A 17,080-nucleotide genomic window follows, 5' to 3' on the forward strand; every position below is an offset into this window, starting at 1 on the left:
ACACAAACATATGCAGCCAAATTATTTGAGTGTCTAATTTATTTAAACCTTTATTTTACCAGGCAAGAAAACAGCTTGAGATAAAAAATAAAAATAAAAAAAAAATCTCTTTTACGAGCAAAAAATAATAATCTAAAATGAAGAGCATTTGAAGAGAAACAGAAGAAATGTATTCAAACTAACAGTATATGATTGCACCTATTGTCTTTGTATTGACTGTATTTCATAATGTGTTCAATGCACTCAATGTCACAGTTTTAAACCACTGCAGGTTCCTATTTGAGTCTTCTCCTTCAGGCCCTAAGCAACACAGACCTCAGTCCTACGATCCAGAAAACATCCAGTGCACAGCTCCAGGTGCTCCTGCCACAGAACTGCTGAGTGGCTCTGTTCCCTCTGACTCCCCAGCTGGAAATAAAGTCCTACTTCATCGTATTTTTAACCAAGGGAAAATGAAAACGTGTCTGCGAGTTCTCCCCAACATCATTAATCATCTCCAGCAGAGCTCAACAGGAGTGGGACACCTGCAGTTCAGCTGGAGCCCCGTGTTCTTGTTTGTGAGGAGGTAAGGGCCATATTGCGAGTGAATTTATTAGACTCATCGTGTTAGCCTTAATAGATTTGAAAGAATAATGTTTGAGATAACATTCCCTCATGAGATGAACTGTACTGCACATGTAGCTTTTTTTTTAAAGTTATCAAGTCCATTAATCAATCATTGCTTTTCTGTTTTCCCAGCAGACCCAAACTTGGGAAGCTGACAGCAAAATTATTTGCAGTTCAGAGCCTTTAAATGACTTTTGAGAGAGAAGCACTAGTAACAACACTCTTTGAATAAATGATAAACTTCAGATCTCCTCTACCACCCAAGAGACCACTCATTCATCTCCTCCTTTTTTTCTGTAACACTTGATGATGACATGTTATGTGACTTGTGCAAGAGGATGTGGATGTAGCATCCAGCACAGAGTCTGTGCAAAGAACCCAGCATTAAAGGCATGGTAAACTGAAATATGGAATTTTTAAAATTAAATGTTTTCTTTGTCATCATTAGGTGTGGAAAACATCATGGAACTGCAAGACTGAGGCTGATCTCACAGAAATACGGGACATGAGCACAACGTCCCTCACAATGCATTACATGGTGGTGCCACAGAATGGGTAAACAATGCCAATGCAAAGTCAGTTAGGATCCGTAGTAAGTAGCTTTGTACTAAGTAGTTTTGGTGCCTAAACCTAACCACAACTAGTTTGTTTCCCGTCAGCTTGCTAATGTCAACCATGTTTCAAGTGAAAATTTGCTTGTTTCATTGGCAAAATTTGTTTCTTGTTTCTAGTTAATTTTCACTTATTTCAAGTGAATTTTCACTTTTTCTACTGGCAAATTTTGCCAATGAAACAAGCAAATTTTCACTCGTTTCAAGCAAATTTTCACTTGAAACAAGTGAAAATAGTCTAAAAACAAGTTACTTCTGAGGTGATCATGTCTTATTTTAAGTGTAATGAGATATTTTGACTAGAAATAAGACATTTTTGACTTGAAATAAGACAAATAATCTTGGTAAGATTTTGCGTTTTTGCAGTGTAACCTTAATCAAGTAGTTTTGGTGCTTAAAACTAACCAAACTCCTGTGTGCATTAGCTCATCAAGCACCAGGAGCAGTGTTCACTTGTTAGCAAAGCATTCAGATTTTGTGTTGTTCCTGGGTATGAATCCACCATTGTATTTTTCCAGTCTACCATTACAGCTTCAGCCAGTGATGGCATCAGACATGGACTTTCTTGTGAGTTCCACTGCCTCCAAAGTTTTTAGCAGGCGAGCTCTGCAGCAATGTTAGTTAAAAACATTTAACATTAACATAATGTGCAGCACTACTAAGACCTGTAGCTATTTCTGCTCGGCATATTGTCACTTTGCTGGACAGTTGGCTGGTCTTCATCATCAAAGCAATATGGTGATCCTACAAGGAGAACTAAAGCCCTGTTGGAATGTGTTACTGGAGAATACACAGCCCCTTATCATAGCTATTGACTTTGAGGTACTCTGAAATCTTGGTGGATGATGAAGGGAGGACTCCAAAATGAAACTAAATAAAAAACAATTTTAACTGGGTTTATCATCCCTTTAAGATCCCATGTTTATGATGCTGTTGTGTGTGTGTTCATGAGTGTGTCTGTGTGAGAATGAGCACGCTTGAGTGCTCCACAGCTGTAAGATGGTCGCAGCTGGTATGCCTGAATACGCTCTACTGTGGAATCCTGGGCATTTGAAAACAGAGAGGACTGGGGAGGACGCACAGGCGTTCTGCACTAACTAGGAACACGCTCACATATGATCTGGCATGAATGCACGTACACACACACACACACACGTACATAAAGACACAGATAAGCGCACATATAGTCAGCTCCACAGCTGGTCCTCTCTGTGCCGTGACACTGGCTCCAGGCGGAAGTGAGCATGCAAGTGCAGGATCATGCTGAGCAGGGTGGGGGTGGAGGAGACCCCGGGCTTCCCCTTTCCTCACATATCTTCCCCTGCCCTCGTCATGCCAACATTCACCACATGAGGCGAGTGATGCCTCGCAGCAGCATGCTACCTCTAATAATACCCAGCACGCCAACAGGAGACAGTCTGCAAGGAGAGGTGCAGCCCGTCAGCCTTGAAATCTCCCAATTGATATGTTGATGATAAACTTGTGAAGGGAGCTCAGCAGTGGCTCCATTCCGATGCAACTGTTTACAGCATAACACATTTTCTTCCTCCCCACCGATGATAATTTGACTTGGTATTTGCCCTAAAACTGTATCTCATTTCTGCCAGTAATAGAATCGTGAGACATATTGCTCTTGTTTCTCTGGGTGCCATTCATCCATCTGCTCTTTGGAGTACATGTAATGGCACTCTGGGGGCTATTCATAAAGTTCACTCTTCTGGATCAAGACTCCGTGTTCAGCGCTTTCAGTGAGACAAAGGAAAGCCCGGAAACCATGTCAGAGAAAGCATATACCCTTCCCCCGAGTGGGAAGAAATACTAGAGCCAACCATGAAATGACTGTCGAGTTTCATGTAGGCTACTGTTATATGCTGGAAAACAAGTCCAAGGTGTGGGAATAACATCAAGCATGGATAACGATAGGCTCCAAATGACAAAAAATCCATGTGTTTTACACTTTCTGTAAGAGCTAATTCATTTTTCACTAATGCAGTTGACTCTGCAGGGGGAATGAAAAGTGCTTTGTCATTGTGCTGTGACTTTACCTGAAATATCCCAGCGGCACCAGAGACACTGTAGGCGTGATGTCACCACCCAGCCTCCTCCCACTGCTGGCTCAACTGTCCCCAGAGACGGTCTCCGTAGCAACAGAACGAGGCTGAGCAAAAGAATTGTCCAACAACAGTGACAATACTTTGGACGTATTCAATTCTTTTGGGTACTGTTTTTGCTCTCGATTAAGGCACCTCTCAGGGTCTGCATGCGTTACACAAAACATGCAAGATGAATATTACTGGGATGCGAGTCAGCAGAAATTCATTCACAAGAAGACTGATGGCTTGTGATTCTGAGGATGCGACCTGGGAAACTTTGACTTACTGGACATGCTCCAGATGTCCAGTGAGTCAGAGTGCCTGCCAGGTCCGGCAGCAGTGTCTACTGTAGATCAGACGGCTCAAGCCAGGTGGAGCAAATATTTTGGTGCCCTGAGCCCCTACAACACAAATTCTAGTATCACTAAAAATCATCTGTGCTGCTGCCGGCAATGCTGCCCATATGTTATGATATAAAGTAGACCTGAATGTTATTTTGCCATAATACTATAGGAAATTCAATTGACAAATTATTTGTTGCATTTTCAAATGGAAGTCAAAAAAACAGACCTTGGATTTTGAGCTATTTCCTCAGGGGTGAAGCAAGTTGCTGCTGTACTTTACTATTGCATCCAGTGCATTAAGAAAAATGTAAGTGAGCCTCTGCATCAGTATACAGACACCACCCCTCTGAGAGCCTCACCACGCATGTAAAAAGCTTATTAGCACAGTCACACAAAAATTGATCTTAGTTTCTATTCAATCCACAGACAACAGTGGCTTATTTCTAGTAAAGTCGTGGCTTAATATAACCTCATGTCACTGGAGCAAATGGTTATCCTCGGCTCAGTTCCACTCCTTTATACAGGCGCAATCCCAGCATAACATAAGGGTTTCCCTGCAACAGTTAAACTGACTCACTCACTGACTGACTCATAGTCCTTCCTTTCAGCATCAGGATAGCTTTCTGAATTGGACGTGGCCGTGAACTTTGTTTTGGTTCTGTTGTTGTCAATGCGACTGACAAATGAAGAGCGAAGCGTGGATGAGCTCATTTCAATAAGATTTGACTTGCAAACGGCAGCATGCCTCGATGCTGTGACTGCTCTGAATTTTTGAATATGAACCATCATCAGCTGAAAATATAACAGTGCAGGTTCCATGTAAGTAGAGACTATAAGCTTTGCCGGTGTGTGTGTCTTTCTGTGTTGCTATGTGGGGTTATCTGGCTAGCTGAGCAGCTTGGCAGTATACTGCAGTGGACCAGTGTCCTTGTGCCTCTCCTGGTGTCTGGCTCTCTTCCAGTGTCTGCTCCCATCCCGCTGGGCCTCGATCTGACGAGCACGATTCTCTCCTTCGCTCTTCATAACCCTGTCTCACTATTCCTCTCTTCTCTCTCCATCCCTCCTTTTTCCTGTCTCTTTCAACCCCGCCTCAGATATACTGTTAGCTCCAAGGGACACAGAGAAGGACACAGGGAGCTGCATCAGAATACATTTATTTACCTCTGCCTCTCTTGCTTTCTGTCTCCACTTTCTAAGTAGGTCCTGTAGTTGCATGTATAACCTGGATGTGCACCCTTTACAGGGCACCGCAGTAACTGTTTCTCTCTCCAGCAAAATGATGCTGGAATGACTCACCTCCCAGAGGGTTAAATAAATTGAGTCTCAATGAAGATGCATTGGAGAAAACACTATTTACCAGCAAGGTTGTGGGACTGGTAGCCCCAGGAGTGAAAAAAGCATCACAGAAAATAAAAATTGTCAGAGCACATAGGGTGAGGTCATTTCAGCACAAGACTCTCATCAGATATTGTGATTTTATGAGAAAGAGTTCACTAAGGAGGAATCGTTCACAAGAGGGTATTGCATCATCATATCTAGAAGCAGAAAATCTGTTTTTATGTGGCAATAAATCCAAGGGTGAGCTTGATGTGCACAGCTCATCTATGTCATCTTATTGCATTATGTTAGCCAGTGAGCTGGTAATAGAAATTACAAGGTATTTAAACTTTATCATAGAGAAATTTGGGACTTTGTGTGTGTGTGTGTGTGTGTGTGTGTGTGTGTGTGTGTGGTCAAGGAGGCTTTACACTTGTGGCTGGTGCAATGCAGTGTCAAGGACCAAGGAATATGATACTCCCTATAGATCTCCAGTGTCCATACAAAGGGTATTGTGCTCTAGGGACCAGGGCCACAAGAATAACCAGTTTTGACAGTAGAGACAGCAACTATGAAAAAGCTGACAAGCCTGACTTCATAACAGGCTACCAAATATACAAAACAAATGTTTAATTTGGGTCACTGATGATCTAAAAATATGGCTTGCATGGCAATCTTTGATCAAGAATAAGTGGGCACACCTCTAGCATAGCCTTTTACATGTCCATCTGTTGATCTGCATCAGCTACTCTGCAGCAGTGACGTCCAGTCATGTGCCACTGAGGGCCAAGAGCATGAAGGTGTTCAATCCAACTAAACACTACATCAGCTGATTTTAATAATTAGTGACACAACTTGTTGAATTTGTGCTAATTGATGAAATCAATTGGTGTAGCTGAAGGTTGGGAAGAACAGCTTTTGTAAGTTAGAGTTTGACTGGAAGAGAATCTGCATTCTTCTGGCCCATTCTGGCCCATTCTTGGCACATAAATAGACACCAGTCAGTTGGCACATGATTGGAGACCAATCAGTTCCCTGATGCCAAAGATGTATTAAAGAGTAAGCTAAATGGCTCAAGCCTCAACAATAATGACCCTTCATTTTCTCAGTCACTGAGTTCATTGCCTTTGCTCTCTGTTACTGTGCCAAAGAAACATCTGATGGGGATTGGGGGCGTGTCCTGAAATCAATACCTCTTGGAAACAAATTCATTGTTGACACCCTCGTCTCCAACTTACACAACCACCCATCTCCACGTCTCCATATGATTAAAATGCACAGAGCATTTAGAGTGCTTGGACCCTTCGCTTTTAATTAAAGCAAGCCAGCTAATGCAATGTCAACTGAGCTTGAGAGACTGCATTAACAGTCTTTGTAATGGGCCCCTGGCTCATAAATAATGGCTATGCTGTCATGAGGAACCTGGGAAAGCCATTAAGAGACAGTGAGAGCTGTACGCATGTGTGGCAGCACACAGGCAGACAAACAGAAGGGAAAAGGCTGGGAGCCCTTGACGGTCCTGGGGCTGCCAGTAGTAACCTTGGCAAAGCCAAGTCTCACACAAATCATCCCGCAGGCAGGCCTACCCATCCCCCCCATTTCTTCCTCTTGCTCTTTCACTTCCTGCCCTCCAATCCAAGGGATTCCCTCTGACCTTTGGCTCGTACGTAAGGTCATTTTTGGTCATTGTGCTTCTCCAGTATTGACAATGGGGGAAGGAATTCCTATTGACCAGTTTGAGCGTCATTTTGAATAGCAGAACACTATGATGGAGTATTTGCTCTATTTTAGTCACCCTTGTATCTATTATTAATGAGGCTTGTTGCCAGGAAAGCTTGCAAGAAAAAAAAATTCAATGAGGATCTCAGTTGAAACAATATCCAAAGATGATTTCAAAAATAGGGGGGTTACAAGGCAGAAAGTGGATGCATAACTGCTGCTGCTACTATTATACCAGTGATTTTCTCTGTCAACATCACAGCTCACGAATCCTCCTGACTTAGAAAGATGTCTCATCACGCACACATTTGCAGTTCAAATAGGTTGTAACTGTGTTGAACAAGGCTACAGAAGAGAATGTATGAACGCTGGGCAATATTTCAAAAGATTCCTCTATTTTCATAGCAAAGACTGATAACCACGTAGCCTTCTGCCTAAACCTCATCCTAAAAATAAATTCTGTATTTACAAAATAATTATATGATATAAGTATAAATGAACTCCTGACTTGGAAAGATGTCTCATTATGCACACATTTGCAGTTCAGATAGCATGTAACTGTGCTGAACAAGGTTACTGAAGTAAATATATGAACACTGTGAAATATCTTTAAAAAAATCTGTTGGCATGGCACTGTCTGATAACCACAGCCTCATCATAAAAAAAAAAAAAAAAGATGTATTTGCAAAAAAATACTGCAATAAAACTACTGCCTGCCCATAATTCTATCTGACAAAGAAGAACAAGATACTGTTACAATGAAGACGGAATAAATTCCAGACAATAAGCAATAAAGATGTTTTGGCTGTTAAAAAAAATGGCAATGCAGCGTGGAAATGACAAATTAACCGGCCGATTTCACCTTATACGCGAGAAGCAGATCTGCTGCTGAACCACTGGAGTTTCATGTTTAAGACGTGTACCCCTTTAAATAGCCCACACTGCAGATAAGGTAAGGAGTGGTAGGCTACAGTGCGGAGAGAGAGCGCGTTTTTGCGCCCTTGCCTCCTCCATCACCAGCACGTCTCTTTGTATGCATAGCACTGCCCGACTGCAGGTTTGACTTCAGCTTTATATACCAGCCTGGTGGCTACTGCTGATTATAGGAATATTACACCGTGTCTCACCTATTGCCGGACTGAGACCGTGACCAGTAAAGGTCACTTGTGTCGGGGCTGACACTGTGAAATTGCATAATGTAGCCCAGTACGTAGGGTGATCCTTTCATGCATGTCGTTTCAAGTCAGTGTCTGAAGATGCTGTTCTTCACACAGTGTGGGCTATTAGGAGGCTGCAGGACTCGCACAACTCTGCCCGCCTCTGCCCACTAAACCATGGGATGCACTTGACTCTGTTCGAACGTCTGCAACTGAGGCATCGGCCTTTTTTCTAATGATAATAATAATCATTATTTTTATTTCTCTTGTATTATGTGGCACCATTATGCCAATGTTAGGGGGGAATGTGAATTGGCTGGGTGACGCATAGGATTATATTTTCTAGGCAGTGGGTTAATGCCGATATTGAAATGAAAAAGTTGTTACCTTGGGTGACTTATGAGTCATTGTTGGTGCATACACATTCCTTATAAATCGTCTCCAGCTGCGGTTATTGCCTCTAATATCTTTAAAACACATAATCTCTGATTCTCATCTCCTTCTTTTTGAGAGCAACTCACCCTCCTCCTCCCTTCCCTTTTTTTTCTCTTTCTTTGCAGATGTTGCCTGTGAGCACCTTATCGGGACAGTTTACCTTTGCGGTTGTCTGCAGCTCCAGCTCGACACAGTCATATCGGAGTGGAGCAATGGTGGAGGCAGACCATTCTGCTGATCCCAGCACCTTTAGTTATTAAGGGAAGCACCAGCACCTCCTTGATCGGTGCCCCCCTCCCTCCCTCCCTTTTTGTCAATCGCCATCCCACGACAACCTGCCCGGAGGAAAGGAGTCGGGGAGGGGAAAGCGAGGACACACCCGCAGATACTGTACCCGGTGTGCACGGCGAGGATGCTGCAGACAACATGAGGTGAATGTGATCGACCGTCCCAAATTGGAAATTTCTGCCTTTTTTCCCCCCCTCTCCTCTCTTGCAAGACATATAGACTTGATGGTCGCAGCTGGTTATTCACCTCCCTGATATCAGTGTCCAGCAGGAACATCAAGTAACACCCAGATATGAAAAAGATGTCTGCAGGTATGTATGCAATCAAGATGCAATGTAGCTCACATTTACCTGACATTCTTTGATTTCGATGAAATGGCTTTTTAAGTGGTGTCTTCATAGCCTATATAGTTCATTTGTTGATTTGTACTCCAGAGGAAAACGTGATGACTGAACGCTCCCAGTAAGCCTGCAGTTAGTTCATCGTCAGTAATTTCTTAGGTGTTAGATAGATGGAATGTATTTTTTAAGATATATATATAAAATTGTGTTTCTGCTGTGGAAATGGAGAGGATGCAGACAAGAGATACAGTTTTTCTCTTGAACCCTATTTCCTTCCCAAGGATAAATAATTTATAGATGTTTTTGAATATTTCAGAGACATGCACCATTTGAGACCAGTAAGACTAAAATGCTCCAACAAAACTAAACTGAAGTGAATTATTATATCGTATTTTGTGTGTGTGTGTGTGTGTGTGTGTGTGTGTGTGTGTGTGTCTGTCTGTAACGTGTGTCTGTGTATGTAATGTGTGTGTGTGTGTGTGTGTGTGTGTGTGTGTGTGTGTGTGTGTGTGTGTGTGTGTTTGGCACATAAATAAATGTTAAAAGCATCTTCAATGTTAGTGTTTTAGACTGCAGTGGTTTTCTATGATCTTCTAGACAGGGTGATGTCTGTATGAATTTGGTGCCTGCTGCATTGCCATATTCATGCATGGCTTCACTGCAGAAGGTGGTCCGGTTCATTTCAATGGATATTGTCCATTGCAGCAGATCAGTGTTAGCACACGTCCTAATTCATGAGCTACTATAGGTTTACGTGCTGGTTACTTCCAGAATTTACCTGCATTGAGCTGATTGATATGCAAGACGGATTACTCATTTCCATATTAATTTGTCCCAGTCAGGAGCAGTAGTGTAAGCTTCAAGTTTCCCAGAGCTGATTCTTTTAGGATTGCCTTATCAAGGCAGGATAGCTTTACATAACTCATATTCAATTGCTTTAGAGAGAGACTACATATTTAGCTCTGTTGTCTTGTTTAATTTTTTCTGTTCATGCTCAGGAAAATTCTTCCTGCTTTTGGGTTAATTCTTGCCATTTTGGATGAAATGATAGTAGTGAAGTTGTCCAGTCATACTTGCCTCAGGTTCACCTGACTCTGTTGTCCTTGTTTTTTCTGTTCTGCATGCAGCCAGATCCTAGGTGACATCCTGTGGCCGTCAGGTCTTTACGGTGTTGAGCCCCCTCCCTTTCCTGGCCCCTGCCTGCAGTTCTCCAGGCTGCAGGACCCAGATCCACTGAAAAGTGCAGGCCTCCTCCCCCTGCAGAATGACTGTTGCCACAGGCGACCCCTCTGACGAGGCGGCCGCACACCCAGGGCACCCCCAGGACTATGACCCGGAGGCTGACCATGAGTGTTGTGAGAGGGTGGTCATCAACATCTCGGGGCTGCGCTTTGAGACACAACTCAAAACTCTCTCCCAGTTCCCAGAGACTTTGCTGGGGGACCCCAAAAAGAGGATGCGGTACTTTGATCCACTGAGGAATGAGTACTTCTTCGACAGGAACAGACCCAGCTTTGATGCCATATTGTACTACTACCAATCAGGGGGCAGGCTAAGGAGGCCGGTGAATGTCACCCTTGATATTTTCTCAGAGGAGATCCGTTTCTATGAGCTTGGGGAGGAGGCCATCGAGATGTTCCGAGAAGATGAGGGTTTCATTAAGGAGGAGGAGAGGCCTCTTCCTGATAATGAGTTTCAGAGACAGGTGTGGCTGCTGTTTGAGTATCCAGAGAGCTCAGGTCCTGCTAGGATTATTGCCATAATCTCTGTCATGGTCATCCTGATATCTATAGTCAGTTTCTGCTTGGAGACCCTTCCTATTTTCCGCAATGATGAGGAGGAAATGCACAAGTCTCATGCGGAAGTCTTTTCACCTGAGACCAACACCACTATTATCAGCTATACATCCACCTACTTCACTGACCCCTTCTTTATCCTGGAGACACTTTGCATTATATGGTTCTCTTTTGAGTTTCTAGTGCGCTTCTTTGCCTGCCCTAGCAAAGCAGGTTTTTTTGGTAATATAATGAACATTATTGATATTGTTGCTATCATCCCCTACTTTATCACTCTTGGCACAGAGCTAGCAGATAAACCGGAGGATGGCCAAGCAGGTCAGCAAGCCATGTCCTTAGCCATTCTCAGGGTCATCCGTTTAGTACGAGTCTTTAGAATTTTCAAGCTCTCACGTCACTCCAAGGGGCTTCAGATCTTGGGCCAGACCCTGAAAGCCAGCATGAGGGAGCTGGGTCTTCTCATTTTCTTCCTCTTCATAGGGGTCATTCTGTTCTCCAGTGCTGTCTACTTTGCTGAAGCAGATGAACCCGAGTCACAGTTTGAAAGCATCCCAGATGCCTTCTGGTGGGCTGTGGTATCTATGACAACGGTTGGCTATGGTGATATGGTCCCTACTACCATTGGTGGCAAGATTGTGGGCTCCCTCTGCGCCATTGCAGGTGTGCTGACCATTGCTTTACCTGTGCCTGTCATTGTCTCCAACTTCAATTACTTCTACCATCGTGAGACTGAAGGTGAAGAACAAGCCCAGTACCTGCAGGTCAATGTTCCCAAAGCTGATTCAGCTGAGGAGCTGAAGAAGAGCAGGAGTGGCTCCACCATCAGTAAATCAGACTATATGGAGATCCAGGAGGCTGTTAACAACAGCAATGAGGACTTTCAGGAGGAGAACCTTAAGACAGCTAACTGCACACTGGCCAACACAAACTATGTCAACATCACCAAAATGCTCACAGACGTGTAGTCATATGCTGTTTTTTTCCCCGTCACTGTGGGAAATGTGGAGCTGAGCAACTGGATGGGACAGGTGTACAGCCTCCCCATCTCACATGTGCTGGAATATTAAGGCAATAGGCAATATCAGGATGTTCTCGTCATTTTAAGAGAGAGACCTAGAAAAAAAAATTACAAAGACCATATGCTCACCCCCCTCCCCATCCTCTCTTCACTCCTCACATCTTGCCCTTAACTCCTGGCAGCATAACTGTCAATCAGTGTGAAGATTCAAATTTTGCATTTAGATTTCTGCATGGAGTTGGCTTTGTCTGTGTGGCTGTTTAAAAGCTAAATACCTAATAATTTCCTGCGCACAACAGTAGCCAACAGTAGTGCACAAAAAGAAGAAAAAGGGAGAAACTTAGTAGGATAAAAAAAAAAAAAAATCAAAATTTTGCTTCCAGAAAAAAACAACAACAACACAAACCCTGCTTTAGTCCCCTATCCCTTGGTCCCTCATTTCCCAAGGCACACTGCTCTGCCATGCGCTTCTGAAGAGCCCTATTTGCGTGCTACATATGCTGCTTCCTGGAGCCAATGAAACAAAACTGTTCAGTGGTTAACGACTTAGAGATAAAAGGATGTACGAGCATAAAGCAAGCACACTCCGATGCTTTGGCCTGTGGGTGACTTGTGACGAGATTGGTAGTAAAGTACTCCACTTTATTTCAAGGATGAATGACAGCCATCAGCACTAAGCTTATGGTTCGACACCTTTTCTTCCCAGTAGACATCAGTATCTGATGAATGACTGAGAATGGCCTTGACTTTTCACTGCTTTGGTCTTACATGGTTTATGTACTGCAATGCAAGCTTTCCCCTTCCATTCACCCAAACTGGTCTTACTGCAGAGCTTTGAGGACAACTTGAATGTTTATTCCTATTTCATTTGTTTTTCACAATTTCACACATACTTACTCATATAGATAGGTAGGTAATTGTGACTTAACTGATACTGTAGTTAGATAGGTACTTTTACTAGGAAATGTAGACAGTAGATTACTGCATGACATTCTTATCTGAATAAGAATTTTCACTTGTTTCACTACTGCCATATTGCTTCAGCACACCACTGTATATTGTCTGTACACTGCCCTCTTTACAATCTTAAGTCCACTTATACAAGGATGTCTGCAGTTAGCTGTTTCAAGAACCTAAAGCATATGTTAGAGGGTTTCTTAAGGGATAATTATATGACCAATCCTGCACTTAACAGGATGTGGTGTCCTTTGTCTAGAAATTCAATGTGAACACAACATTCCATGTAGAAGTCATTGCCATTATCTTTGCCAGGTTGCTGCACAAATACTGCAGCTGAGCTGTGATTTCCGGCAAATGCATTAACTTATACTCCGGTTTTTAACGTTAGTCCCAGTTACAGAAGTAATAGGCTCGCACTGTTGTCTTCTTCACAGCTTTGTTACATGAGCATGTCTAAGCAATCAAAATGACAACTTTTAAGGACTCGTGTATAGAATTATGCTTCCCCTTAACTGCCTTTATCAAAATGGGTTTACTCTCCTAGTGTTGCATGACCTCAAAACATTCCTAGAAGCATGCATTTAAGCTCAAAGAAGAAGACTCTGAGACAAAAAAAAATCTACAATGAATACAATAGATATATTTATTTCAATATATAGAAATATATATAAATATATAAACAGTACACATACTTTATCTGAGAAATAAGGGAAAGGGAGAGCTTTTAAACAATACGCAGACCATTGCCATGTTTTTTTGTTTTGTTTTGTTTTGTTTTTTATTAGAATATCACTGATTTGCTCTGAGCTCTGTTCCTGTAGCCCTATTTCAGAGCCTGTACAGACAGAGTGCCAAAGACACACTCTTACTAGCCACTACACCATCAGTTTCTTGACCTACAATACTGGTATCCAGCAAACCTAACAGTCATCACTTACTCGGTTTGAGACTGCCTTTAGTGAAGCAGTTGCTGAGAGCAGAGGGCGATGTTAAAACTGTACCTTCCCTACCCAGTTTCAGAATCTTGAATAATCAGGATACTTGTAACCACATGGGCTTTGCCCAGCTGGTTGTGTCTGAAAGGCGTTTTATTGGTCAGAATATAATTTCTCTTTTTCCCCATCCCCTGAGAAGTCACTAACACTAGGCCCGGAATCAGTCAGACATTTTTAAAAGTTGGCACTGAATGTGAATCAGGGCCAGATTCCAGCAGAGATTTCACCATTTGCTCAACACTGCCAAGGTAATCGTCAAAGGCAGTAACATCAATATGAAAGGTGATAATTAGCAGTAGTGTAGCAGATATTGGCTAACTGTGGTGTCCTCTGACCTCACTCTGTCTTCTCATAGATGTAACTGGAAAGGTGATGGATTAGGAGAAGGTCTGTAGCAAGAAATGACTAATTAAGCTCTGTCATTTTTAACTTTATGGGTAAATATTGTCAAATACAATACCACCAGGATGTACATCTTGATTCTTAGGATTTCATTCTGCAGACTACGGGCTTAAACCTGCAGTAGCAAAATATTTTATACCATTGCTGCCATTATGTGCTCAGGTTGCCTCGTTTGACCGGCCAAGGCACCGAGGCGCCTGACGTTGTCTCTCTGTCCGATCCATGTTGGCTCTCATGTCTTGAAAGGACAATTGAGACTTTTAGTAAATGAAACTGAAGCCATTGTATTTACTGCTTTCCCAAGAGTAGCATAAAGATGGACTGAGAGGTTAAAATGGGGCCGGAGTCCCACTTGTGTGAAGGGTCAGGGTGAGCTTCTTTCAAGAGTTATCAAGCAATATTCCCATAATTCCTTGATGGTGGGTGCTGTGTGGTGACAACATAAGCATGGAGATGGAAATTATATTCAAACTTTTCTGGCACCATAAACACTAGACCTCTACACTGTCCAACCAAGGTCTTACTGATCGTCAGTTTAGTTCATGTGGGTATGCTGATGCACTATGTGGTAGTTTGCACTGTGTGTGTGTGTGTGTGTGTGTGTGTGTGTGTGTGTGTGTGTGTGTGTGGTGAGTGAAAGAGAGAGACAGAGAGAGAGAGCCCACCTCTGAATGTCAGTATCTTAGCCTGGTTGTACAGCTGCATCTATGTGACAATGCACAACCACTTGCATGTCTGTGTATTTAGGAGAAAAAAAAAAAAAAAAAAAAAAAAAAAAACATGATCACAGTATGACCAAAAAGACTGAATTGTCTATGCATGCAAGTGCATTGTATTTTCTTTCAATCATTCCTTTTTGCAGACAGATATTCATGACACACATCTACAGACAGCATGTTTATCTGTTATGTTTGGAATTGGCCGTGTCACCTCAGTCAAATTTACTGTAGCAGCTCGTACTGGAATACACAATATTGTAGTTGAATATCAATAATTATTTCTCCTCCAAGCACAGGGACAAGTAGAACCACCCTGCCGTGCTTGCAGATGTAAAATGTCTTTATTCCATGAAAACAAAGTAAATTGAAAAGCTCTTGTATTGCTTTATAGGGAGCACCACAGCCTCTAAAATATAACATCCCTCAACTGCTGAGGGACCCACCAGCAAATCCACACCATGAGAAGGGTGCCCAACAGTGAATACACTGAGAAATCTATGCAGAGAATGAATATTAGCTAGTAGTTTGGGAAAAAAGAGGGTTTAAGGAAGGAGTTGTGTGTTTTATTTAGCACCAATTACATGTCAGCCCTGAGAGCTGGCAGTGCATTTCAAATTAACCCGGAAAGAAACATGAACTTGAATATGCAAAAGTAGGATTGTTTTTGCTGTATGGTAAACACTCACACATGTTAGCTGAATGTGAATATGACCTTTCCAAAGTTTGGGTTTGTTTGAATTGCACTAGTCTGTGAGCTCCATGAGACAAGGCCCATCTGCTCTCACAAAGAAAGTCTGAAAGCTGTACATTTTCCATTTTCAGTAGAGAGGCAGACTCATATAAGGAACCAAGTCGATCAATATGCAATCTGTGTGCATGTGTGTTTTTGAGAAAGCGTTTCTTTTTTGTTTGACCCAAGAGCCTGACAGTGTGGCATCCACTGAAATAATATGTACAGTTGCTCACCTCACCCCGATCCTCCCCATATCACGGAGGCCTAAAATCATTTATCAACTTTTGGTACAGTGGATGATGGATTTTCTTTCTATGAAATGAAATGTGAGGGAAATAATGTACATAACAACGATGGATTTTGGAGCAAAACATGTACTATACTGTATGTGAAGTCTGGATTTAAAAAGTAGTATTAAACTGCACTTTACATGACCAAAAGGACAATCTATGGACAAGAAAAAAAAAAATGTCAAAAATTAAAATGCATATAATCCTTCCAAATGATCATAACCATGACAAAGTAATATCAATAATGAAGCCAATAATAATTCAGTCAAAGTTGGGCTTAGTGTGTTTATTGTGTTCAATGTCTTCAATCCTGAATACTACACTGCTGCCGTTAAAAAATGTCATTTTTATTTATTTATTTTTATTTTTATGGACATAAGGTATGCAACAACATCCAAATACACATATTTGCATCCCTTGTGGTGTTGACTGAGAATATGCGAGAGGTGTTTTTATGTTTATCAAACCTTTTTGCTCACATCACATTGCTGTTCACAAGGTATTTAGTCTGCCAGTGATTTGAGGGATAATTTTAGCTGATGAGCATCTCTGCTGATACAAAATGCCATGAATCGATCAAAGCCATCTTTGTTGTTATTCTTAGGACATTCAGCAAGCGTCTTTGTAGCCACGGGCGGAGCGGAGGACATTTTCAAACAGCCCCTGGCATCTTCAGCTCCTTCCTCCTTTAAGTGCACTGTATATGCTCCCTGCAGTTTAAAGAGAGAGCAGGGCGTTCTATTAATAGCCTTTTTGTTGGAGAGAGAGATAGGAGTAGGAGCGTGAGCAGAGGAGGAGACATGGGGAGGGAGGGAGCAGGAGAAAGCAGAGGAGGAGGAAGAGGAAAGGCTGTAGTCTTAAAGAACTTTCTCCAACGCTACAGTCCCAACATCCCTCTGTGATAAGCAACACTGAAAAAGATGAGACATATGTTTGCTGCTTTGCCTTTTTTCTCTGGACATTTTTTGTTTGGGAAAAATGAAGTTTTTTTTGTACATCAATTTGAAAGAACTGAAAGGAACACAACCAGATGTAATTTAGTTATATTAGTTAGAGATTTACATCTAATCTGGATTCATCTTGCAACTATGTGTTATTCCTAGTATATTTTTTGCTTGAACCTGCCACATTTCATCTTAATTGTAAATGATTCTGATCAGCCATGATGCCCACTCCTGAAAACTCAATTTTTGGCACCAGGACTTATAGATAGTGTCTGGTTCTGTGCTATCTATAGTGTATGTTTGGTTTAAACG

At 42.2% G+C, this 17,080-nt stretch overlaps 1 protein-coding gene across 1 annotated transcript; it reads left to right on the forward strand.

Moving 5' to 3' along the window:
- The first annotated feature begins 10,175 nt into the window (after window positions 1-10,175).
- Window positions 10,176-16,147, forward strand: LOC115359847 (potassium voltage-gated channel subfamily A member 2). The gene has a single exon (XM_030052491.1). The coding sequence runs from the start codon at window positions 10,176-10,178 to the stop codon at window positions 11,670-11,672; it is 1,497 nt and encodes a 498-aa protein (XP_029908351.1). The 3' UTR covers window positions 11,673-16,147.
- Window positions 16,148-17,080: the final 933 nt, after the last annotated feature.

Source organism: Myripristis murdjan, chromosome 5 (genome assembly GCF_902150065.1).
Source record: "Myripristis murdjan chromosome 5, fMyrMur1.1, whole genome shotgun sequence".
Lineage (NCBI taxonomy): Eukaryota > Metazoa > Chordata > Actinopteri > Holocentriformes > Holocentridae > Myripristis > Myripristis murdjan.